The sequence below is a fragment of the Lissotriton helveticus genome, chromosome 1_1, assembly GCF_964261635.1.
Source record: "Lissotriton helveticus chromosome 1_1, aLisHel1.1, whole genome shotgun sequence".
Classification (NCBI taxonomy): Eukaryota; Metazoa; Chordata; class Amphibia; order Caudata; family Salamandridae; genus Lissotriton; species Lissotriton helveticus.
The window spans coordinates 1,048,591,380-1,048,618,154 of NC_136057.1; the positions used below are offsets into that span (position 1 = coordinate 1,048,591,380).

At 42.2% G+C, this 26,775-nt stretch overlaps 1 protein-coding gene across 1 annotated transcript in view; it reads right to left on the bottom strand.

Moving 5' to 3' along the window:
* Window positions 1-26,775, bottom strand: part of LOC144763387 (uncharacterized) — an 82,207-nt gene that overhangs the window by 46,009 nt on the left and 9,423 nt on the right. Inside the window, exons 2-3 of the mRNA XM_078648959.1 lie at window positions 24,238-24,352; window positions 21,810-21,891 (exon numbers count right to left, since the gene is read on the bottom strand). Of these exons, the coding sequence (XP_078505085.1) occupies window positions 21,810-21,891; window positions 24,238-24,352 (197 nt within the window). The remainder of the gene's footprint in view (window positions 1-21,809; window positions 21,892-24,237; window positions 24,353-26,775) is intronic.

Genomic DNA, 26,775 nt, shown 5'->3' on the forward strand with positions numbered 1-26,775 from the left:
CACCCTGCAGACCGCAGCGCTCTCGTGCATTGTCATCACAATAAAAACTTTTAAGAAAATAAATAATCTGTGAATCAACCCCCCATCCCTTCTAAAATTGACCAAAGTTTGTTATGAATCACGCAATCAAATGCAGCTGTAAGGTCAACAAAGGCTAAAAATAAGTTCCCCACCATGGCCCTGGTATATTTGCCTACTAAGAGAGACAGATTCAGACCCTGCTCAACAGTCCCTACACCGGCTTGAAAGCTGTATTGGAGGACCAACAGGACAGAGTTCTCCTCCGCCCAGTCCTGAAGGCGTTCCAATATTATTCTACCCACTACTTTAGTTATGGCATCCAGTAATGAGATGGACCTGTAACATGCTGGGTCTTGTCTGTCCCCTTTTTTAAAAATGGGGACAATGGTTGATTCCACCCAAGAGGATGGGAGGATTGCACTGCAACTAGCGTTTAAAACCTGTGTCAAAAGGGGGCCCCACAAAATAGTATTTGACTTGAACAAGTCTATTGGCACCCTGTCTGGTCCAGGAACCTTACCACGCTCTACCTCATCCAAGGTAAACAATAGTGCATTTGCTTGGGGGAGGAAATTCAAATTAGAAACATCCAGGGCGGGACTGTAGGAGGGTTTCTCCCGCCCTGATATACTTTGGAGAAATGCTTAATCAATTGCTCCTCAGTTATTGCTATTTCAAGTGATGGGCCATCCTGTCCGGACAAGAAAAGGGCCCTAATGACTTTCCAAAAAGCCGCGTTATCGTTGAACACTGAGGCAGAAAGTAGTGCATCCCACACCTCCTTTTTTATAGTGGCTTTCCTATCCCTGATAGCTTGCTTATAGGCTCCTCTAGCCGCCTTTACATCAGTCCTATTTTTCGCAGTTTTATGTAACTCCTTTTTTAGGTGAGAATAGGCTTGGGTGAACCTGGAGTCAAACCAGCCATTAAAAGGGCCCTTGGAGCTTTTAAGTTTAGTGAGAGACTCTTTGACCGTGTTATAAATTACTTGAAATGAAGCCAAAATATCTTCTGGAGTGGCTATTTCACTCAGGCATGTCTCAAATGCTAGTTTACTTTTACCCACCACTATTTTGACTAGTGCAACTTGGTCCACCGTAGTCCAACGTAGGGAGTACCCATTGGTACTCTCTAAGGTTAAATTTCCTAGGAGATGGTTATTCTTCCTCGATCTTGAAGTTATATTAAGCGGTAGTGATTATGCCAGGCATAGAGGGAAGTAATCACTGAGGGAATTATCGGACACATAAAAAGAATGGAAGGAGTGTGCGTGGCTATTGGAAACTAAAACATAATCAATAGTGGAGCAAAGACCCCTGCCATTAAAGGTCCAAGGCATGGAAACAGGGTCTGGGCATATTTCAATTGCAAATCCCAAGTCGAGGGAGAAAATGAGCTCGTTAAATTGTTCCCCCAAAACTGAGTGTCAAAAATGAGACACATACCCCCATCATCATTTAGCGCTTCACATAAGTTGTCCCCAGCATTTGTACACAAAGTGCAATTAAAATTTCTGGCAAAAACCAACATTGATTCTTTACTTCTACCAGCATTTTTCAGCGTTTTGATCATGTTTTGAATCACAGCTCTTACTTTGTTGAGAGCAATATTATTATACAAATTAATGACAGCGATGGAGTGCGTGGAATCTAGGTCCAGTTTAACAAGTTGATAGTATATGTCATGTGAAAGTGATGCTATCTATTTGGAATTTATATTGCTTGATATATATATATGCAAAGATCGCCCTTAGCCCTACCTCTCAGACTACTAACTGCTGGGGTATGATAAGTCCTGAATCCATTCAGATGGACCGCCTCCTTAGTCCAAGTTTCCTGAAAGCAGAGGATCTCGAACTGGCTAATAAGTTCTCCCCACAAATGATTATTTCGCTTGGTGGAGATGCCAGCGACGTTCCAAGAGAGAAAGTTGCAACTGCCAGATTTACTACTCTCAGAAAAATTAACTGTGGCTATTCTAGTTAGATCCTCTAGTATGTTATTAGATGGCAAAGAAACATTTAGGGAGTCTGGGGATTCAGTTGGCGTGGTAGTCTTCTCCTCTGTTGCTCTTTGAACCACTTTACTATCACATATATTGGTGCAGCTGGGAGAGAGGCCGTCTATTCCTGTTCTACGAATGCTGGAATTTCTCCCATCACTGGACCCTTCCACTGCAGAATTTAGGAATGCCCGAGTTCCTGTGTCCAGTCAGTCTATGTCCACTCAGTCAGTCTAAGCGTTGAAACGATTAGACACTGGAATCGAGAATCTGGGCTCCCCAAAACCCCAGGATTACCTCCCATAAGAGTAGAGCAACGGGATGTAGGAGAATTCTCTGGCTTGTAAAAATAACCTAATAGTAGGATGTGTATATCACTAGGGTTAAAGGGCCCACTATTACCCCTCTCCAGGATTGTGCGCACCAAAAGAGGTGAGCTAAAGGTTAACACAACACAATCCCCTCAAAATGACTCACCTGAGGGGCCAATCCATCCTATTCTTCAGGCCATTTTGAATTCAGAGAAGAGAGAATGCTCTAAACCAGTTCTCCGACCCAAAAAATGAAGTGACTTATTCCTTAAAGCTGCCCAATGTTCAAAAGTGTTGTGAGGTAAAGGAGGAGCATTTGCCAGGACCACTGTATAGGGAGTAGCTTCTGGAGGCAAATTTAAATTACATGAAGGGCATTGAGGGGATTCAGGATACTCAATAGAAGTTATACCACTCTCTTTATCCTTATGCATACCAGGCGTCCTGAGAGTCGGTGCTTTACTCACTGTATCAGAAGAGTTTCTAAAATGTTCTGCAGGAGTTCCTTTTTGACGGGAAGACTGCCTAGTGTGAGCTAAAATATTTACTGCACTTGGGTCTTTATATTTGATGTTGTTCCCGCCCTGTGGTTGTTTGTTTATGATACCACTAGTTTGGCCCGGCCCCGTGTCTACCTCTCTATTATTCAAGGCACAGGAGCATGGGTTAAGACTGTGCGGTGGAGCAGCTGAGTGTATATGTCTAGCAAGTTCCTCCACCTTGGCTAGCCTATCTTCTAAGGTAGTTATGTTTAACAGGATGGGTTCCAACAGGGTTGTCATCATAATTTCGAGTCTGCCCCAGAAGGTCCCATCTTGAAGACTATCAGCAGGATTATTTAACTCGTTAGAGTTGATACCATTCGGCTGTCCCTCGTTAAGTTCTCTAGAGCTGGTAGGGGTTTTTGCTGTCTTCCCATTTGATCTTAGGCCGGATTACTCTGCTTCCGAGTATTCTTGTTCTTCCTGTTTTTTGAGAAGAGAGGGTTCAACAGTAGGGGGTATCCTAGGCTTAGCTTTTTGCCCGCTAGTAGTAATTGTAGGCCTAGCAGGACTGCGCTCCAACTCAGAAGATGACGAAGACACAATATCCACAGAAGGATCTACTGCGGCGTGTGATGTTGAACCAGACCGGGATGGAGATACCTCATTATCAATCATCACACTGGGTTCAGTGAGTACAGGCGTCATGGAGAGTCTAGTAGGAGTGGGTACAGGTTCCAGTGACATCCTCCGCACTGTAAGTTTAATTTCATTTATATGAACTGATTCGGTCCTCTGAAGGAAAGCGTCCAGAGTACCTGCAACCCCCTGGACTTTGTTTAGTTTTCGCGTACTCATTATGACGGTATCCATATGCGAGTGATGTTCTAATACCAGCACAGCCAAACAGGTTGCAAATTACAGAAATCGGCCTCAAACACAAGGACTTAGAGAAGTGGCCCAACCTGGACTCCTCCGGGCTCTGTCGGGCCTGCCCTTGGTCTGGGCTTCGTCCCGGTTTTGTCCCGCACGCATCCTGCGCTGCAGACTGAGAGGCAGCGCTTTATGCGTGATGGACATGCCTCCCCCTCACTCGCGGCAACTGTGCAGGCCGAATTGTACCCTGGGAGTTGCAGTCCTCTCCCAGGATATTGGCGAGGCGCTGGGGCGAAGAAGACGTCTCCCTGGGATCCGCGTTCCACCAGGGAGTCCTGAAGGCAACAGGCAGCCCGAGGCAAAGCAGCACAACCCAACAGCCCGCAAAGCAAAGAAAACAAGTGGAAAGGCTCCCAAAAGTCATGGTCAAGAGAGCATTCACTCTGGATAGTTATATAATGTAAAATACATTGAGATGAATACAATCATAATCGATTAACTAAAGTGCTTATGCAATAAAATATGAGTAAGTTCTCTTTACTCCTAGGAACCATACTTCTAAGAAATCACATCAGAATTAGAAATACTCATTACTCACAACATCGATACAATAAAAATTAAGATTGAAAACCAGCCTATTTAGATCTAAAACAATAACCCTAAAACATTTGAGATGTAATTTACAAACAATAAAATAACATACTTAGGGCCTGACTAGGATGTCGGGCGAACTTGCGTCCCCCTTACAGCGTCTTGGTCCTTGGACCGACCGACCTCCAGTCGGCGGTCCCAAATGGCTAATCACAATGCAATACTCCCATTTCTCAATGGGACCTCGTGTTACAACACAAGCTCCCATTGAGAAATGGGAGGTGCTGCTCATCCCTGCCCCCCGTAGCAGGCACCTCAAGGTGCCTGTCACAAGGTGCAGGGATCAACAAGGGGGCACCATATGTGTCCCCTATACCCCCAACCGGAGGCCGCGCACCTAAGGGGGCCCTGCTGGGAGCCCCCCAAACATCCTTTCTGCGTGGTTTCTATGTCAGACAGGCCAGCATGGAACCCATATCAGAGATCGTGCATCATAATCCCAAGGGCAGAAAGGCCCGCCAATTGGGATTGCGAGGCCGGCTCCGACTGGTCGACAGGCTCCATGAGCCCATCGAAAGTCATCCGGAATGACCAGCTGTTTTTTTTTCAGACCGCAAGCATCATAATGCGGCGGTCGGAAAGGAAACTGAGCGGCCCGTTACGATGTGGCCAGGAAGGCTCCGATCATCGGTCGAAGCCTTTACAGGCTGCATAATATTCGGCCACTGATTGTGCACCTCCAAATCGCTTGTCCTACTTCAAAGTATTACATCTCAATTGCCATGCATAGAGTAAGTATCTGGACAATGCGAATATGAGCCATTCGGTTTTGTCACTTTTTCATATCCTAATGGCATCCCTTAAATGTATTACATATTAGGACTTCCTTGATGTAGTAAAAATGGGGCAAAAAAAGATTAAATGTTCCGGTGACTCAATGCTTGCCTCGCACGACGGACATAAAAGTTGGGCGTAAGAATCGTATCATCTACTTCTAAACTTATTTACTGATAGAATTCCATACCCAGATTTTTAAGAGATGGATCTAGTTTACGGTGGTTCAATTCTATCCAGGAATGATTCAAATCCCAAGTTGCCCTTAAAGTCTAGGAACCTCTCAGTTAGGATGCCAACATCATTCTTGCACAACCAATTATCATAGCTATAATTCCAGTATCTACTCTTTAAAAAGGCCAGTGTGTCCTTCTTAATTCAATCTGGATTATCCCAAACCTAGTCTATACATCCAGGTTTTGATGTTCCTAAACCATGGTATCAGCCCCATTTTATCTAGCACTCTTACTTCTTTAAATTATTGCTGTAGTGGTATTGGGTAGGTACTAGTCCAAGCCCTAAATCAATAGGGCAGGGGTTTTAGAGCTGTCATGCATACAACATTCTTTAAGCCAAGGTCTGGTCCCATGGGCAGTAAGAGGGGCATTCTGAGGCAGCATAGGTTCGGATCTTAAGAAACTATTTTCCACTTTGTCAAATCTCCCTATTTGGTCTGTACCCCAAATCTCTGCCCCATATCGTGCTGCGCCAAGCCCTCTAGCAGAATGCATTTCTATAACTGGTGATATTGGCCTATAGCTTGAGTTTTAAAGCAAGCTGGCTCTTAGCATTCTGCAGCACCCACGTAGGCATTGTGGTGTATTTACTATGGGTACTGTATCGATCCCCCTATTTTTGACCCTTGTCTGGTTAATAATTAACTAGCAGCCATTCAACTGCACAGAAACCCGTTATCTGATTAGCCACACAACGGCACAGAAGCCCGTTATCTGATTAGGTCATAGCGCATGCCATCTCATTAGGCAAGCACTATTCCTCCAGCCCCCTAATAGGCATACGGTATTCTCAAAACAAATCAAACCTACCACGACCGGGGAAATCCCCACAGCCATTGTTTTGATTTAGCCGAGAACTTCAGTAAAGAATGTGCGAACGATCAGTTCGTATGACATCCTTATTGACGTATTTATGTCCATCCTTACGTCAATCCCGGCACCTTTCAGGTATAAATAATACCGACATTGCCTTAAGCAAACACACGAGGTGGTGACAAGATTGGAGCAGCAAGACTTGCCGAGGAGCCCAGCTGACAGCGAAGCCCACAGACGCTGCCCCTCCTTTCTGACGCGCTGAGAGAGAGAGACGCTGCCTTTTCTCCTGCCGAGAAATCCAGCTCCGGCGCTTCCAAGCAGCCCTCGCAGGCAGCTGGAATATCAAGACCTGAGATAGAGATACCAGCCCTCCAGCCTTCTAAACTCCCAGGTACTGAACTGAATCATCCTTTGTAGAGAATTCTTGAAGCAGACCCTTGGCAAAGCAAACTTAACTTAAACTGCTACTTATCTACTCCCGCCACGTATTAGGCTTAGGTCAGGTACATTGGGGTAGGCGTAGTTAGAAGCACCAGTTGAGTACGATTAGTCAATGTATATATGTATGTATCTATTTTATCCATTTTAAGTATCATATGGCTAAGAAACCATATCAATGCTTTTACAGTATTATTTTATAATTCTGTTATTACTGTATGCACTTTACTTAACTCTAAGTATTACAATAATAGCGATTCATTTCTCTTGTATGAGAAAAGAGACTGATCAATAAATAACATCTTTTTATTGAACACGCCCGTCTCTTCCTTTTCTCTACAATCTGGTGAAACTAAGAATGCACTGAACTGACTGAGTAAAATAAGTTGTCTTTTGTTTTCACACGACTCTAGAGATACACTCTTGATTAGGGGAGAGCAAAGTTGTCATGTTCTATGGTTGTCAGAAACTAAATCCCTTCTTGTCTATCCAGGGAAGTTAAACTCCTCCTTGTCTATTCGAGAAAGTTTCTAGTGAACTCTGAGCTAGCTGGCACAAACATTAAACTTTAAGTCTAATATCATCGGTAGAAGACCTAGTTAACCTCTGTCCTACGTCTATACTATTGAAGATATTATTCCAATGCGCAGAGCCTATTGGGATGATAGGAACTACACTACATGGCGCCCAACGTGTTTGGATGGGCGATAAATCTAACGTAAGACATTAGAGTAACTCAGTCGTGCTTTTTCACACAGACCCCTTTTCCCCATAATACTCCAAAGACGTCTGGAGTGGGTGAGAGGTTAAATCCGCCAAACTTAGTAGGAGGAGACTCCTATGTATGGTTCTTGGTTTATTCAACGTTGAAGGATACACTGTTCCAAAATATTGTGCATCTAATCTTTGTTTCCATAGAAACCTGATCTGCAAATAAAATAAATTTCTTGACATTAGAATGTCAGAAACTGAAGAAGAAAGGGAGATAGCTAGAATAGCAGCTGAACTCATAGCAGCTGACAATACTCTGCTGCAAACTGACCCGGAGGCAATACTCATCCCGGTCAACATAAGGAAATATATAACTTTAAAACTTATAGAAAATGGGCTGACACCGAGAGGTGGTACAGTCATATTCGTAATCGAGGCACACGAATATCGGCAGACAGAGGTATTCTATTCATGGATAAACTTTCCAGCAGCAAACGCTGTAACAAAGGACTTCCACTATTACAAAATAGAGGAACCTCCAAATGAGTACACTCCTTTCGAGGAGGTGGAAATACCACTCAAATACCAAGAGCACCTGCTCTGGTTTAATGGCGCCCTAAAACATAATAATCACATCACCAGGCTCGGTCCACTAGGTAGACCAGGAGCAACGTGGCCGGTCCTATCCGGATACACACCACATCCAGACATTGAAGAAATGTCTGCACCAGATCTTTTAGCACAGCTAAAACAACTAATTAAAATACACAGACAATTAGTCCAATATGTAATGCGGACTTCAACAGTCCTACCAGCTATTAAAATTCCACAGCTGATCCCTCACCAGGGGAACACAAATAAAAGTACACCACAGAACATACAGTCCTGTCTAGGTAAAGTACCCGCAAAACGGGAACAAATTCCATTCTGGTTAGCACAAAAAATCACTCAAATAGAGGCGGTATTTCCAGATAACACCCCGGTTGAGAAACACAGGATTCTGACTATCTGTCTTCCAATGGGAATCGCACCACATGTGGAGGACTGTGACACTTGGGGTACAGTCTTTGCTTCCATTTACACAAAAACACATGGTGTTCCATCCATGTCAGTAATACCAGATGTGCTAAAACAAATTCAAGATGAATACGGTCCAGAACCTGCTTTAACTCTTGGTATGAAATTACTAAAAGACTTCAAACAGGTCTCGTCAATATTACTAGCCAATATAAAGGGAGAAGCAGCAAATGTGGCGATCCGCCAGAGGTTAAAAGAGACAGATATAGCAGACCAACCATTTGAAATTGCCAGAATCATAGAAAAATCCTATGAAGAACTAGGAAGAGATAGTTTGGGTGGAAAACCGGTGAAACCCCAACTCATTGAAAAACCTGAAAAAATATTTATTAAAAATAATCTAAACACTCAAAAAAAGAGCTGGGATGGAAATAAACAATCCACTTCTAAAGAAAAAAGATTCCAGTCCAGAGGAAGGTCTCCTCGGCGGAGAGAAAGATCTCCGGACCAAGGACACAAGTCTCCCCAAAGGGAGCCCTCTGAGAAAAAATACAACCTTAGAAATAGGGATAATCTGAAGAAACCTGATAGATATCAAGATATTGATACACGTCCCTCTCAATCTTTTCAGACTTCCTCGCAGAAATCAGAAAGAAGAGGACGGTCAGAACACAGGGAAGAGCACGTCAAGTCCAAAGACAAGGAACCTGCTCATCAAAATAAAAAATTACAGTTTCCAAAAAAGAAGGTAGCCAGTATTAAAGTAATCAACCATGCCGAGAATACTGAGGACACAGCTGAAAAACAGAGAATGGGCTCAGACAATGCTAGACAGCGCAGCAGAAGTGAGCATAGCTCGCAAGATCCTTATGAATCATCTGGAGACAGTGGACACGAATGAATACATTCAGGTGGAAACTGCAGATACCAGAGTTAGCAAACCTCATAAAATATATGAAATAACATTGCGTATAGAGGGGAATAAGACTAGGAAAATAAGGGGTCTCTTTTGGGATAATCTCTCCAAAGGCTATGATATCCTTCTAGCTGAAAGAGACTGGCCACCAGAGTTTGTCAGAGATTGCCCTCATGGCGAAGAAATAATTATGCCTGCCTTCTCAAATCATATTCCAATTCATAAAAAATATACACTTGCAAGAAAGTGGGCAGTAGCCCAAGCTCCTGCATTATATAAAAACCATGTGGGATGGGATGAGGACTCTCCTCCTCACAAAATCCAGTTAAAATCACAACCTACTGCTCAGAGGCAGTATCCAATTAAGCAAGAAGCTAAAAAACTGGTAAAAGAGATCCTAGATCAACTTGAATACCAGGGGGTGATTGAAACTTGCACCTCACAAATGAATAATCCTTTGTTTCCTGTCTCCAAACCAGACAATTCATATCGTCTTGTTTTGGACTACAGACACCTTAACTCATGTTGCAAAACTTTTGCAGTACAAAACTCGCATAGTGCTGCACTAATGAATAACATAGTGCGCAAAAAATACAAAACAACATTAGACATCTCTAATGGATTCATCTGTCAAAATATAGCACCAGAAAGCAGATATTTGACCGCGTTCTCAATAAATGGCGTGCAAAAAAATTTCTGTCATTTGCCCCAGGGGTTCAAGAACAGCCCAGGATTATTCTCAGCAAGAGTAACAGAGTTACTACAAATATATGATGATGAGGCATTATCTTATGTCGATGACATCTATCTAACAGATGATGACTTGGATACTCACTTGAAGAGAGTGAACACCATAATACTTGGGTTCGCAGCAGAGGGTTACAAATTCAACTTTAAAAAGTCAAGAATTGCCCATCTAACTGTCCTGTTTTTAGGATATGAACTATCAAGTGAAGGCAAAAGCCTGGCTGACAATTTCCTAGAGAAATGTGCTGTAATCCAAGCACCTAGAACACTAAAAAACTTACAATCAATTCTAGGCTTCCTAAATTTCGGAAGAACTTACATTATAAATTATGCAGAGAGAGTTAAACCTCTCTATGACCTTATAAAACCAGATTTTAAAAGAATCAATTGGACTCAAAAACACACAGAAATTTTGAGATCTTTACAAACAGATATGTTAGTCAAAACAAAATTACAAACACGTGACAACACACGCAACCTTGTGATTCGAGTCATCCCAGGAAGATGCGGATTCACATACCTGACCTCTAATGAGGGAGAGAAGGTACCAATAGCATACAAATCACATTTGTACACAGAAGCTGAAAAAAGGTTCAGCATTAAGGAAAACATTGTTCATGCGGTTCAAACAGCTGTAGCAAAGGAAAAATACCAAGCCGACGGTAGACAGATTACAGTCAGAACAGCAGAATCAGCTTTTGAGGCATTAACAACACCATGTAATTTACCGACAACTGCACTGAATCCAGAATGGATACAATGGGTAAATTCTGTTGCTACAGACAAAGTAAAATACTATTTTTGACCCGGAAATGAAAGAATTAAAATATCTAGAATATGAGAGAGAATACCCTCTGCCAATCGACATTCTGCCTTTACGACAGTACGCCTGTGTAATATATACAGACGGACATGCTCAACCCTCAGTTTGGGGAGAGCTGGCTTACAACGCCACATGTGAAATTGTAAAAGAAGTGTGGCGCGGAGGTAAATTAAGACCTCTACTTACAAAAACACACTCAGTGGAAAATAATTCAGAACAACAAACTGAAATAATAGCGTTAAAAATGGCGCTAGATAATGCCGATCGCGAATTCCCGACACTTATAGTGTGCGATTCGTATTACTGCGTCAAATCATACAATAACGATTTACAGAAATGGATTCAAAACGGTTACAAAGATGACACAGGTGCAACAATAAAGCAAAAAGTGCTTTGGGAACAAGTAGTTCATTTACAGAAAGAACTACCAAAAACTCACGTGATACATTCACTGAGTCATCGGCGTGATGGCGTTCACATTGCAGGGAATTCATTGGCTGAGACAGCCACAGCGGTAGCAACTAAATCGGCTTCCGTAGCTACAAAAAAGCGTGCAGTAAAATACATTGACGGTGAAACGGTGCTGGCAGTAAAAACGTCATCAAAAGGCGACTGCTCAGCGCTACCGATCAATTACCCACTCAATTATACATACATAATCGATGCAAACTCAGTCCCTTTTGCTCGAATCCCTGGAGTGGGGGATAGAGTAATTCCAAACATGGACAGGAGAGGCTTGTTAATAGCAGTCGCACATATGGGTGAGGGTCTCAGACACCTTAAGCTAAAAGATTATCTGGAAGAATTACAATCAGTGTACTGGTGGCCAGGCATGAGCCTGCATCAGCACATTTTTGTAAAAAACTGCCCAGACTGCAATAGAGATCGCAGTGGCGAGAGAAACGGTTTAATATCATGGCGTTTCACTCCAGAATGTATCAAATCAACAAAAAAATAAAACCCAGTATGAATAATGCGTCGTATTAACATGAAGAGACTATTTTCACTTATAATGTAGGCCCCAACTTTCGGCTGACGTCGGAACTGTTATACAAAGATTTGCGAGTCTATAATGGCATATACGCTAGAAGCATGTTACGTTCTGACCAAAATCTTTCCTTTAGCTCTAGAACAGCTTAGGGGGGTGCCTGGCCAGAATTAACATTGCATTGCGGGACTCTTCTCACTTCCTTCCTGAGGGAAACAGGATGGTATAAAGAAAAAACCATGGCATAAAGCAATCTATAACAGCAAAGGTATTAGGTTTGGCAGCTGGGTGGGTCAAACATTTAATAAGTGTCCAACGTAGTCTAAAAAACCTGCCAAGAAATTCTCTGAAAGGACTCAGTCCGTACGAACTATTGTTTGGGACTAGAATGTTAATCCAGGACTTAGATAGTCAGACTTCAGTGGTTAAAGAAAAATGCTTTGATATCAAAGATCGCTTGGCTATTTTACAGGACTTAAATGAAACAAGAAAAGACCTGAGCAACATAAAGTTGAAACAGCAGCCAGCAACCACTGAAGAAAAACCACCTGTCCCAGCAAGGCCTGTCTGGATTCCAAAAGTCGGGGATCTAGTCAGAGAAAAGATCGCGGTAAAGAAGGAATTTGGGCCTTCTTACAGAAAAGCAGTTCCTATCTTGTCTATCAACGGGACAAGATCAGTAGTACTACCGCCCCTTGCTGGTAAAAAGGAGAACCGAGTCATATCCATCGATCTGGTTAAACCACAATCATGTGGCCGATAAAAAATAGTAGGCCAAGTGGACTCCCAAGAAGTAGCAGAACACCAAAGTTTGCTACATCCACAGAGGTTCAATCTGAAAGACTGATCACATTTGGAAAATCTACAGTGAAACAACAAGGACTATGCAACAAAGCAATGGAACTTGAACCTCTTAAAACCCAAATCAAAGCTTTTCATCAAGAAACAACAACCTACGATGATGTAACTACAGATTCTTCTAATGAAACAAAGCAAAAGCCAAAAACAAGAAGTAATCCAGAAGCAATTGGTACAATTGACAGAACGGCATCCGGCTACTTCATCAACTTCGATGATTCTTCAGAAGAACAAAGCGAACCAGAAGTACAGCCATCAACAAAAACTTTTAAAGACAAAGCAAAGGAACTTTTTCAGCAACTAAAGAGAACCTATCTGACTTCTCCATGGATTGAAACTAGGGTGACATTAGGTGCATTTGTCCTCATACTTTGGCTCATCATGGTACTATGCTTGGGACATTTCATTGAGGGAAAATATGCTAAAATGGACACAGCAAGCCAGAAAATCAACTTGGTCCTTAAACCACACACATCTTCACATGTCAAGAAAAGAGAACTTTCTTCAGTGAACTTCACAGCCAATCCTATACCAGGCGGTGTAGCATGGGACAATACTGATTATGAAATCTATGGCCCGGTTGAAATCCTGAAGTATCCACACCAATTTAAGATCTCGTTAAGTGACTTTGTAAAACCAAGCACATTTGCTGATGATTGGGACTTTGAAAGTATTAATGATATGATGTCTGACCTAGTAATGTCTGCTAAGTTTACAGAACATGATTATTTGCAGGGTTCGTCTAATTATGATCAAATGTTCTGCTATAACCACTATGGTAACCATTATCTCCATAAATCTGCACAACCTAGGAATGTTTTAAATTATAACCAATGGGAACATTGTGCTACTCCACCAAAGGGTAGTTCCAAAACATTTTTTGATAAATATTCATACTTTTCAGGGTTTAATACAAGTAATGCAGAAACATTTTATTTCAAATTGTCAAATAAGACAGGTATGAAGACCATGCTTACAAACACAAAATTGATATATTCAGATTCATTTTTTGAGCAAACGAATACATTTGGTTTTGATTTCTGGAACAGTAACATTGAAACAAAAACTGTTTGGGGTACAAAAGATTGGCAAGTACAAGGTATAGAATCATTGTTCAGAGCCTGCATGATCCCAGAACAAATTATATTTTTGAATGACACTATTCAACAAACTACCTGTCTTGGCTTAGCCAAAATCAAAGACTTAAACAAACCGTCTATTCCAAAGCCAACAACGAATAGTAATAACTCTATAGAGGTTGAGATAGACGTAAACCATATTTTAAACCAAAACAGAACACATCCTGATTGGAAACAATGGTTGATCTGGCCCACAGACACAAATAACTGTCAAGACAGATTCCTGAACAAAATACAGGGGTTCAAATTGACCAGGCCAGACCCTAGATATTCCCAAAGACAACATCCAGGGATAGTAACTACTTACAGTGTGGGCAAGCTCTGCCTTCAATGGCTACAAACAACAACACTGGCAGAAATTAAGCAACACCTAACTTTACTTCAAGAAGGTGCTGACTTGCGTGATTTCATTATGGGACCACGCAAACAGCGTCAAAAACGTTTCATAGCGGCCTCTATATATGCAGCTTACAATGAAGTTTGGAAAGTAACTCAAATTGAGACAGCAGAAGAAATACGGGAAATTGACCGTATTAATTTGGAAAAATCCCTTTCTGTTGTGGACAATGGGTTAATGACTCTGTCCTCCAGAATATATTCACTGGACAGTATTGTATCTTCAGCAATCGATATAATATCACAAGACTTACTGATGTTACAACACGGTCAGTCCCAATTGCGTTCTATTGTACAACTTGGCTGGACGTTACAAAATCTGCGTTCAGGCTATGTGCCTTGGCGTTTAATCAACACAACGTCACTATTTAATATCTTTAACCTTACTGATAAACAAATCAGTTTGGCACAGAAGGGCGCTGACTATACAATTCTGAGCATTGAAAAACTTGAGAGATTAACATTGACAATGTCAGAACGACCTGTCATTGAATGGATAATACACGGGATAATAAATATTCCGATAACAACTTTCCAGTTTCAATACTGCCAAAAATATATACAGGCAGGCCAGTATGAAAGGTTGGGTAAAGGATACATTAAGTCAACATGGAACTTGCCCTATACACACGCATGTGTTAGTAATAAAGGACAAAGTGTGTTCCTTAGTGGCAATCATTGTGAAAGGTCACTAAGCGGTACACTTCTGTGTCAGGGTATTAGTTTGCATGGAGCTTGTGAAGGGAACTCAAATAACCTTTCATGTCACCAGCTAGGCACACCTGCAACACAAATAGAACCATTCTTTAAGAGACTCTCGAACGGGAGTTACATTCTAATTGTAGATCGCAGATGTTGCAGTCTGCTGCCTGGAAAACCTTATCTCATAACCGTGACTACGAAGGTCATGTGCTGTGAACGAGTATTGTACACGAACGATGCCCGAGACAGGGAGGCAAGGTTGTGGCCCAGTTTGAAAATTTCTTCTATTCGAATTGATACTTTAAGCAGAATGAAGACAGTGCTCCTACAGACGCCAACCATGTTATCGTCATCAAAAGAAACATATGATCTCCAAGTTGCAAGGACAACGGCTGAGATTCATTCACTGTTATCAACCAATTCCCCCATACATTTCGCAGAAATACTGAGCGAAATCTTAAATATTTCTGATACAAGCGGAATCGCGAGTGTATTTAAGACAGTGTTTTCGGGAGCTTTAACCCCATTCAAAGCCATCCTGGGTATTTTTCCTGATTTTGTCCATTCCATCTTTGGCGGACTTCCTCTCCTTTTGGGACTAGTGGCAGGCATCCTATTTTTGATCCTGTTACTTCGCTATGGCAAACCACGTCACAGACAAGACACCAGCGATAATGGAAGAAACAATCCGAGCTATTGGCTACCGGGACCGCATAACTAAAGTCCTTGGACTAGCAAGGCTACGAGATTTAAACATGACTTGGTTTCTTTCATTCAGACCGATGTGGCAAAGTTGTGTTATGCCTGTATTAAGGTGCTTGCTATGCGGCGAAGAATGCGTGTTGGACACCTGTCTGACACTACAATCGGATGTGCCAATGGACGCAGAGACTTTGTTGGGTCCGGTAACGGCTCATGCATTGTGCTGTCCCCAGCGGCTATCAATCCTGATGACGGCATTCGTGGAGACTTCACCACTACGATTGAAGAGTTGTGAAGTACAAGATGAAAGCAGCATCGATCAGGTACAACCTTCTGTCAGCTATGCTGAACAAAACATCTATGAAGGCAATCATGCTCATGAATGCATGTTACAAAATTTATCCGAGCTAGTGGAACTTTCACAAGAAGCAGTTGACAGTTTTTTTCGAAAGTCTCAACAATATGATGTTTTCACCAGAGCAGAAAGAATGACTTTGAACAAACTAGCACACGGCGTTCCCTACACCCTGTATTTGGCCTTCAACTTTGAAAATACAGCAAAAGTAATTTTCTCATCAGTTTTTACAGAGAGCGAGACATTTGTTCCCCTTCCATTCCAAAATATTTACGATTTTTTGGGACACTTATCTTCTGCTTAAAGTAAAACTATTCTTAGAGAACAAAATTTCTATCTTTAGCTACTCAAGACACATTAGCTACCCTCTAGCATGTTCACGAGTATTATGAATTTTGTGATGAGATGGTCTCGACTTTTTTCTTCTGTATTAAGAGCCATTTCATGTGTAATTTCCGCATTTCATTTATGCTGATTTCAAAATATGCGTTTAGATTTAGCTTTATTATGCTGCTTGAAGTGCATATAGTGACTATACTCATCTTTTCGTGTATTTCCCATTTTGCAATTTCAAAATGCATTTGATTGTATTTTGAGGTGGTTCGGTATACACATGCACTACTAGTATGTTTACTATGCCTAGACTTGTAAATATGGACATAGATTGCGTGGAGTGGGTGTGGTGTATTTACTATGGGTACTGTATCGATCCCCCTATTTCTGACCCTTGTCTGGTTAATAATTAACTAGCAGCCATTCAACTGCACAGAAACCCGTTATCTGATTAGCCACACAACGGCACAGAAGCCCGTTATCTGATTAGGTCATAGCGCATGCCATCTCATTAGGCAAGCACTATTCCTCCAGCCCCCTAATAGGCATACGGTGTTCTCAAAACAAATCAAACCTACCACGACCTGGGAAATCCCCACAGCCATTGTTTTGATTTAGCCGAGAACTTCAGTAAAGAATGTGCGAACGATCAGTTCGTATGACATCCTTATTGACGTATTTATGTCCATCCTTACGTCAATCCCGGCACCTTTCAGGTATAAATAATACCGACATTGCCTTAAGCAAACACACGAGGTGGTGACAAGATTGGAGCAGCGAGACTTGCCGAGGAGCCCAGCTGACAGCGAAGCCCACAGACGCTGCCCCTACTTTCTGACGCGCTGAGAGAGAGAGACGCTGCCTTTTCTCCTTCCGAGAAATCCAGCTCCGGCGCTTCCAAGCAGCCCTCGCAGGCAGCTGGAATATCAAGACCTGAGATAGAGATACCAGCCCTCCAGCCTTCTAAACTCCCAGGTACTGAACTGAATCATCCTTTGTAGAGAATTCTTGAAGCAGACCCTTGGCAAAGCAAACTTAACTTAAACTGCTACTTATCTACTCCCGCCACGTATTAGGCTTAGGTCAGGTACATTGGGGTAGGCGTAGTTAGAAGCACCAGTTGAGTACGATTAGTCAATGTATATATGTATGTATCTATTTTATCCATTTTAAGTATCATATGGCTAAGAAACCATATCAATGCTTTTACAGTATTATTTTATAATTCTGTTATTACTGTATGCACTTTACTTAACTCTAAGTATTACAATAATAGCGATTCATTTCTCTTGTATGAGAAAAGAGACTGATCAATAAATAACATCTTTTTATTGAACATGCCCGTCTCTTCCTTTTCTCTACAATCTGGTGAAACTAAGAATGCACTGAACTGACTGAGTAAAATAAGTTGTCTTTTGTTTTCACACGACTCTAGAGATACACTCTTGATTAGGGGAGAGCAAAGTTGTCATGTTCTATGGTTGTCAGAAACTAAATCCCTTCTTGTCTATCCAGGGAAGTTAAACTCCTCCTTGTCTATTCGAGAAAGTGTCTAGTGAACTCTGAGCTAGCTGGCACAAACATTAAACTTTAAGTCTAATATCATCGGTAGAAGACCTAGTTAACCTCTGTCCTACGTCTATACTATTGAAGATATTATTCCAATGCGCAGAGCCTATTGGGATGATAGGAACTACACTACAGCATGTTTGCAATTCTTACTCCAAAATAATCAAAATGTTTAACTTGTTCCAAGTGAGTTGACTCAAATTTGACCCTACCTCTAAATGCCCTATGTGGTGGAAGGTCATACACCAGTGCAAACCGATTGAATACATTTGCAGAACTCTTGTAGTATTCTTAGAGTCAGAAAAATGAGGTGGCCCTTAAGAAAACATATGCAACACTGGGGTAGCACAAGTCATTGACAGAACATTACCACCTTCAGCTATAAAAGGCGTTTAGGTTTCTTCAACTTTAGTGAAAGAATATGATAATGATCATCAGCAGAAATGCTCTATGGTAGTGGGACATCTGAACTCAAGGTCACGCATGCTGCTGCTCACTAACGACAGTTCTGAATTTGTGAAAGAGCACAATATTTCAAATGAGAGGATTGTAGGTGCTCAATGATTTTTGTCTTCTGATGTTTCTATCTATTGCTTTGTATGACAAGGATGGGGTTGATCACTTACTCAAGCAGCTGGGAATACATGGGAGCCTCAGCAAGATGTAGGAAAGTGCTATAGAAATTGCTCATAGGTGGGCTTCATAAAGTTATTTACTGGTATTTAACTGTGCCTCAAGGGCAGGGGCATCCTACTGCTCCTTGGCACACTCCCTATTGTAGTTTGCTGGTGGTCTAATTGTGTCTCCAGAGGTAGGACTCTAGTGGCTTTTGGGAGGACTCCAAAAAGTAATCTGCTGGTGATGAAATGGTGCAGTGCTCCCATTGTTAGGGTCTCCTATGTCTTCTTGGTGGATTCCATATAGTCACTTACATGTGGTTTAACTATGCCTCTATGCTGTCTGAGTCCTATTGCTTGTGGGTGGGTTCTGTGGCTTGCTGGAGGTCTAACTTAACCCTGGGCGTAGTAGGCGTAGTCGCGCTACCCGAAGCTACGCGAAGACGTTCTCGCACTACGCGAGCTTTGCGTAGCTTCGCGAGCGTGCGTAGTAGCTTGCTGGTCCCGTTCGCGAGACGTTTTTCTTGCTCGGGAGCGGGTTGTGCGTGTTCGGGGCGCTGTCTGCGTGTTCGGGGTACTGTAGCGTGCGACCTTACCCATGTGGTGGGCTATGGGCGTGGCCATCTTGTTTTTTCAATTGTCCCACCCGCTCGTGTCCCCTATTTCCTCTTCCGGGTCGCGTATAACGTGTTCGCGCGGTGCACGTCTTGTTCGGGAACGCAACTACTTGTTCACGCTGACAAAGTGCGTGTTCGCGTGAAATCGCGCGTGAACTTACCCACGTGGTCGCGAGGGGCGCGGCCATCTTGTTTTTCACACTCTATGCTATGGTTCTGGGCCTAGTTTTCTATCCACCTTATATCTGTGCAATCTTTACCTATTTTCACAGTTTTTCTTACTTTTTTTTACTTATCATCTATCTCTCTCTGTCCCTAAGTTTATATTTTGCATTTTATTTCTACTTTTCCACCTTTTTTTAAACTTTTCTACTTTTTTATTTTACTTCTTTATTTAAGCTCCTACTTCTTCCCCCTAACTTTTTTTCCTTTTGTTCTAACTTTTCTTTTCCACCTCCACCTCCACCCCAGAACCATGGCAAAGGGGAGCAGCAGAACCGGCTCGAAGGGCAAGGCGCCTGCGCCCAAGAGCCGGCTGCCTTGCGGCAGAATGCGACCTTCAGGGGTGAAGGCCCGGAATCTTTTCGGGGAAGCGGAGGTGGCCGCCCTTATTTTTTTATCCAGCGCCACCTCCCCTTGACCTTGACAGCAGGCGGCAGGCCAGGCTCTGGTTACCTCCCAGAGGAGCGTCACCGCCGGTGGGCGAAGGTGCGCCAGGCAGTCTTCCGCCGCACGGATATCCGGCGCACCCACCAGCAGCTGGCCCACCGGTGGGCAGACATTATGGACAGGGAGCAGGACCTGTTGGACCTGCTAGGTGTCGAGGTCGTGGGGCTTGGTGAGTAGCTAGTAATATTAATATATGTATATATAGTAGTATAAGTATTGTGTATAATTCTTGGACGAATAAGTAACACGATTACTTGTGCGCTTAGTTACATTGCAGATCAATTCCGTCTCAAAATCTTCTGTTACCGTATGACACAGGTGCTGCTCGCTCGCCACTTCTCTTACTGGTTTTTAACTGTGCGCTAGCTTGGGCTGGTGATTATTGATGTTAGAGTTTACTTTAGAGAACTGAAGTTAGTTAATGCTATTGCTAGAGTCTAGTCCTTACATTGTCCTTTAGTGAAATAGTGGTGAATGGATAGTATTAGTTCATATTTTCTTAACGGTCTGCATGATGCGGCGCCTCCTCTGTCACTGAATGCTTAGTTAGTTCTTATTTATCCCACCCCTCCATAGAACCGGTTTGCAGTTTGTTTACTGAGTGGTAGGCTTAGCAGCAATAGCATTGTCACGTCAGTCACTAGCACTTCATATGAAGCAAGCAACCAACAATTTCGTGTATGCACAAATTTATGCATGTGTCCTACTCCTCCATCTCATCTATGCATGTTTGCGGGTAAAAATAAAATGGAAATGCCGACTTACTGAACAATTGGCCCGGCTGGATTCTGGAATAGGTGGTGTAGGTCAGGAGGTACTGGCTTCGTTAGTATATTCTGCAATCAGAATGTTTATGGAACATTTGATTAGTGTTCTATAAGTAGACTGTCTGTGAATCCTGCAAGCCAGTAGTCATTTAGACTTCGAAGTAAATTTTATTGCAATTGTTGTTTCCTAAAATGTTTGAGAGGATTTTTGAATGATGTATTTGTTTCACAGCACTCAATGTTTCTCTTTCTTTATTATTTCTTACATGATTAGCACCACCCAGGGGCACGAAGACGGGGTCCGAGTCGACGGGACAACCACCAGAGGAGCGCTCCGCTACCGAGGATCCTGCTGCTGGCCCCAGTAAGTCCTCCAGTGCTTATATTATTATGAATTATATTTCTCTAACTTTTTAACGCACCTTATTGTTTCAAACCTATTAAGCCTCCTTCCTAATTAAATGTTAGCTAAACCTTCTTTGGTCTTCAATTTGTTTTCTAAATTTTGGGTATCTAATGCCATCCCTGACTTTAAATTCCTTCAAACTGCCTCTGCCCGATGACTCTCTGTGCTACTACTACTATTAGACTGTCTTTAGCTAAGCTTGCCCTGTTGGCCACTCTTTAGTTAAGATAAAGCTGTGATAGAAATAGCTGTAGCCACTGGGTCCACTCCTGTCTTTTGCGTTGTCCTCTGTAATCTCTAGTCTTGGTCAATTCCCACACCAAAAAATGCGCAAACAGATGTTTGCCTACTAATTTTTGTTAGGTTATTATACTACTACTACTGTTGCGGTTATTCTCTGCACAGGCACATACAGAACTATGCACAAGAAAATAGGATGTTGGTGATAGGGAGGTTGGACCTTACTTACACCCTAGTCACAGAACTCAGTCAGAAGAACCCACAATTCAACGACAGTCTACCTACCTAAGTGTCTCAGTCATAGTCATTTGTCCCACTCCTGACCCCCACACGAAGATAGTTAGATATACCCAATGATTTTATTACACAACCCAGAACAGATGAACACCCTTTCGCTCACTCACTCGTTTAAGTCCACAACACCCCAGACACTCAAAATATACCACAGAGTCTATGTGCAAGTTCGAAAACTTTATTTTTTTAATAACAAGCTTTGTATTGTTGTAACTTGTAAGTTGTTCCATGAAAAACATCCAGCTCCACCATGCAAAATAAAGAAGATTAAATACTATACATTTTTGTACAACTAGTGCACGATAGAGAACTGTGGGAATTGTGGGCGACCCCTCACCATTGAACGTATACTGGTTACACATGCATCTTTCGAAAGCTCTGCTAATCTCTGGTTCGTAGAAGGCAATCTTCTCATCTGCCTATGAGAAAAATGTTGCACGTTAGACAGTGAATACAACTATGCCAGTTTTTAGCAGTCATGCCAAAAAAAGTGTAACATTATGGATAAGCAAAAGGGATTAACAATACTGTAAGTAAGTAAGTCAACCTCATTAGTTGTATGCAACACTCATGTGGCATCAAAAGTGTCTTTCTTACTGTGCAACAAGCTGCGAGGTAACAACATGGGCAAAACAGTAGACCCGGATCATTGTAAAATGGTTACATGGCTCAGGCTAACTTTCCAAAGACTAGAGTAGGAGTAGAGATTAGATGACCCTAGGGACTATCTAATAAAGTAAAACTAAACTCTGTCTAATGACTGCTGTACAGTAGTACGCAATTTGGACTAGTTACACTTACAACGCTTTATGTTGTACGTAACTGTTTTTTCAATCTTCCTCCTTGGTGAAGTACAACTAGTAAAATAGGGGGAGGTTTGCAGGCATCTAAAACAGTGTACTTGCTTTTATAGGTGCACAATCACTACCAACGACCAGTGCCGACAGGGCCAGCGGCGATACTACTAATGCCATCCAGGAGGGGACAGTGGCTGCGGCACCTGCAGTAGCACCAGTGGGGGAGGAAACCTCAGCGGTGGGCGGTGGTAAGTTATATTCATTACTTATTTGCATTACTAGGTGGAAGGGGAACATTTCCCTCACTGTGCTATGAGGCTTATTAAAAAAGTATGAATTTTAAATTGTACTGGACAATATCCAATGGTTGAAGAAGACACCCTTTGCAGCATTACCAGCGTGAGTTGAGTAAACAAGGCCTCATCTTTCAGACTCCAATTCAGCTGTGAAAGTTATGGAGAAGACTAAAAGTCAGATCAGATGACCTTGAGGGATGTGTTCAACAAATAGGGAAAGAAGCGAACTAGGGTGGAAGGAGGAAGGACAAAAGATGTAAAAGACTACCATAGAAGGATATTTTGGAAGGTTCATGCACGTGGCTGAAATGAATCCGATGCATGGGTTGTTGAAGGATGGGTAGAACTGGAAGGTGAAAGAGAAGATGCTTGCCTGGTTGGGCAAAACAATATGGGTGCATGGATATAGCGGATAGCAAGAATCATGAGCGGAGTTTGTGTCAATGAAACCCAAGGCAAAGAAGGAGTTGACGCATGGGTGGTTGTTGGTGAAAGTGAAACCAGCTAAGGCGATAATAAAGAATGATAGACATTTATTTTTATTGGTTGTTTTCCCCCTAAATGTATTGTATTCATCATAGGCGGAGACTGTCACTGGAAGCATAGTCTTACTTTGAAAATATAAAAGGAGATACCAAAAATACTGGTGTTCTTCTGTGTACTCAAGTCCACCCATAGTACTAGGGCCAGTATAATGCCAGAAAAAACTTCAACAAAAGTTACAGGCAGGGGAAGCAGGAGGATAGATTAGATAGATACTAAAAGTTGCCACCATTTGTATGTACTGCGCTTGGTAGTGCTACTATGCCACTATGTGTTGAATTAATTTGGAAGAGTTTCAGTTACAAATCTCTTTCTTTTTTTATAGATACTCATACTCCTTCTCAACAAAAACCATCAAGGAAGGAGTTGGGAGCCAGGGTACGGCAAAGAAAACTGCAGGCCATCGTGGAGGAGTACCGCCGGCTGGTGGCTGAGGCCGAGGAGGAGGAGGAAGAGGCAGCAGCTGCTGCCTCTACCAATGCCCCAGGCCCCAGCCAGGCCCCACCTGCAGGAATACGGCACTGTGGTCAGGTAGCCGCTCACCGCCGGCATTTAACAACATCTGCCGCCCCCCCACATCATGGATGCAATTGCAAATGTAGGTGCCGTGCATTTCGGCAAAAAATTCCACTCGGGTGTCAAAGTTGGAGGATCAATTAGAGGAGCGTGTGAAGATATTGGTGGACAAACACCTTAAAGCCCGCCGATTGTGATGGACCCTGTTCATTTGCCCCTTTTTTAATACTTTTGTTGGTGGGTGGGAATTGGGTTTTGGGGTTATTTTTGTGGGACATTCTTTGGACTTGGACATTGGTTGGGGTTAGGGTGGGGATAGGGGTGGGATAGGAGAGGACTAGGAGGATATTTTTTTATGTACATCAATAAATGTTATTTATTTTCAACGTACACATATGATGTTGTTTTGTGGTGGGGTTACTGTTGTACGTCACAAGGTTTACTCTACATGCAGGGCAGCGGCCAGTGTTTGATTGAAATAATTCATTAATTGACCACATGTAACAACATCATGCCAACAGATAGATGCTGTACCCCTCACTGAGTCATATTTGTCCTATTTGTACTACCAGTCTCTCCTCCATTATACCTCCTAGCAAACTTCTCTTCTTACCTGTGATTGATGATGATTAAGTTTGGCACTGCAAGCAGGGCTGCATGGTTTCCCAAGACAACGGAGAATATGCCGTGGTTGTGTGATGGTAGTAGAAGACTAGTAGACACTGGCACTAACATTGGAAAACAAAAACAAAGAGACAGTCATTTGCCTGAGCCAGAATGTGGGAGAAGTTGAAAAATACAGTACATAAGACTGACCCAAAAAAATACAAACAATATTGCAACTGCTAGTGCTAAACTCAAAGAAATCAATGTTGTCGGGGACTGCCAAGTACAAGAAGATAAATGTAGTTGTGTTGAAGGAGTCAGTAAAACACAATCCAATTCGTAAACTTAAATGCTGTCAAATTAAATTCAAACAATGCCACCAATTATTTAGATGTATTTGTTGGGTCACTTTGGGAAATTATTTGCCTTGTACACTAGTACATACAGTGAGCTTGGGTGGGCAAGCAGAAGAGGATCCTCGCCATGCCTCGTTGACATTTGATTTCATTAGTGTTGCTTTCACCACATCTGCCCCAGCAAGCGTGTGATCAATTGTTGGCGTAGATTTAATGTAGTAACATCACACCTCAATATAAAACCACACAGCCCGGGGGAAGAGGGTTAGGGTTTGATGAATGGATGGGAACGGTGGTTTGGGGAAAGGTTTGACAAAGAAAAACAGTACGCATGGAGACAACAAAAGCAAAACAATGAAGACGATGATTGATGATCCACTACTACCCAATAAATGTAAAGTCAAGTAAGAAAAAAGAAATGGATGCATGATGAAGGTTTATTATTAACTTGATGGTTAATAATAAGTGGTACTTACTTAACTACTACTACACAATTCAAAGGAAGTATTTCTTATACATGATATGAATATGACTTTTGCCTAGGCTGTATGGCCTCTGAGAAACCGTAATACCTAATGTAGCGGGCTGAAAGCTAGCAAAGAAAATTAAGAGATAGTTTAAGTGAACAATCAATTACCAAACACAAGCGTAAAATAAATGAAGAGGAAAAAGGAATCAAAGAAAATTACGAAAATGATACTAAAGTTAATGTATTATGTTATCCAGGTCCAAATGTGTAGTTGTATCTCGTCATTCATCTTTGTCCTCCCTTCCATGGACACTGTGACTGATTATATCATTCTTGGGCGCCTCTGGCTGGATGATGATGAGGAGGATGGATTGGTAAGGTAAGTGTGAGTTGTTGCTCCACGTATAATAGCGCTGGGTGAAAGGCCGGCCTGTAAGTGTTGATGAAAGAAGAAATGGGGTATTACAAAATAAGTTAACTGAATGAAAACATAATAATAAATTACGGTGTAGTGCAAAAAAGACAAGACTCGTGAGCGAGAAGATTTTCAGACTGAGGCTGCTTGGATACATTGATTAACTCTACTCTTCTAGTTGCACAGCAGTCATCGAAAAGAACAACAAGATAGGAGCCAGCACAGAACAGTTACATGGCCACACCACAACACCGGGACGTGAGTCTGTGGCCCAAACTCCATTTACCTACATTTTTCACAGTTTCAGACAAAAGGCATATACATCAACCTAGCATTTTTCAAAACAAGTGATTAAATCAATGCGCCAATGGCAGTCAATCATACCACTATTCTATTCCACCACTGCACACACATGTAGCCTAGGTCTGCTGTGGTTCTTGTTGATTGGTTGTGCGTTTACCTTGTATTCCACTTCCTGAACATATTCCATCAATCATCTCTGATCAAACTGACTGACAGCGTGCAAACTGTATGGTGGTCATCATCATTCATCATCCGGTGTGGCACGTGTACGTGTTCTCCAACAGACCACCAACAGCAACTCAGTCTGTGAGTGACTACGATTAAGTACAGAGTCAGACGGCACCTGCAGTATTAGGAGTACAATTGGATACATATTATTAAACAACATGGAAACATTGACCATCACTTGAGACACAAGTACTTTGTTTTATTAAACTACTAGTATATTTCTACTTCATGCACATTTGCTCTGAGTCAGCAAGCAGCCAATGCAATGTATGGCATCATTCATTTCATATACCTGTCTTTCTCTTCTTTGTGGCTGTCAGATCACAGATGCAGCAGTCTTCTGAAAGTGATGACGAGTTTACTTTAATTTTGGAGCCCTGCTCAAGTTCTGACATTGAAGAGTTGTGTATGCCTGCAGACAGAGGTGTAGCCTTACAAAGATAGTGATGCATTTCAGATTGGAAACAAAACAGAAGATGGCTATAGTCACGTACGTTTCACTTGTTATGGAGAGACTGTTAGAGGCTACAATATTGCACTATTGTCCATCTCCATCCAATGTACATTGGCAAGATGGAAATGTATTTAGGGTGAGTCAGAAAGATGGAGCAGGACTCTGATGAGTGGAGTGCACAGTAAATGCTCAGATGTGCAACTCCAATAGGTAATTAAAAGAGAAAGGAAGATGGTGTTGGTTTTGAAGTTTGAGTCAGAAAGACCAGATACACACAAATAAGGAAGGGAGAAATAAAGGAAGTGAGAATGTAACAATTT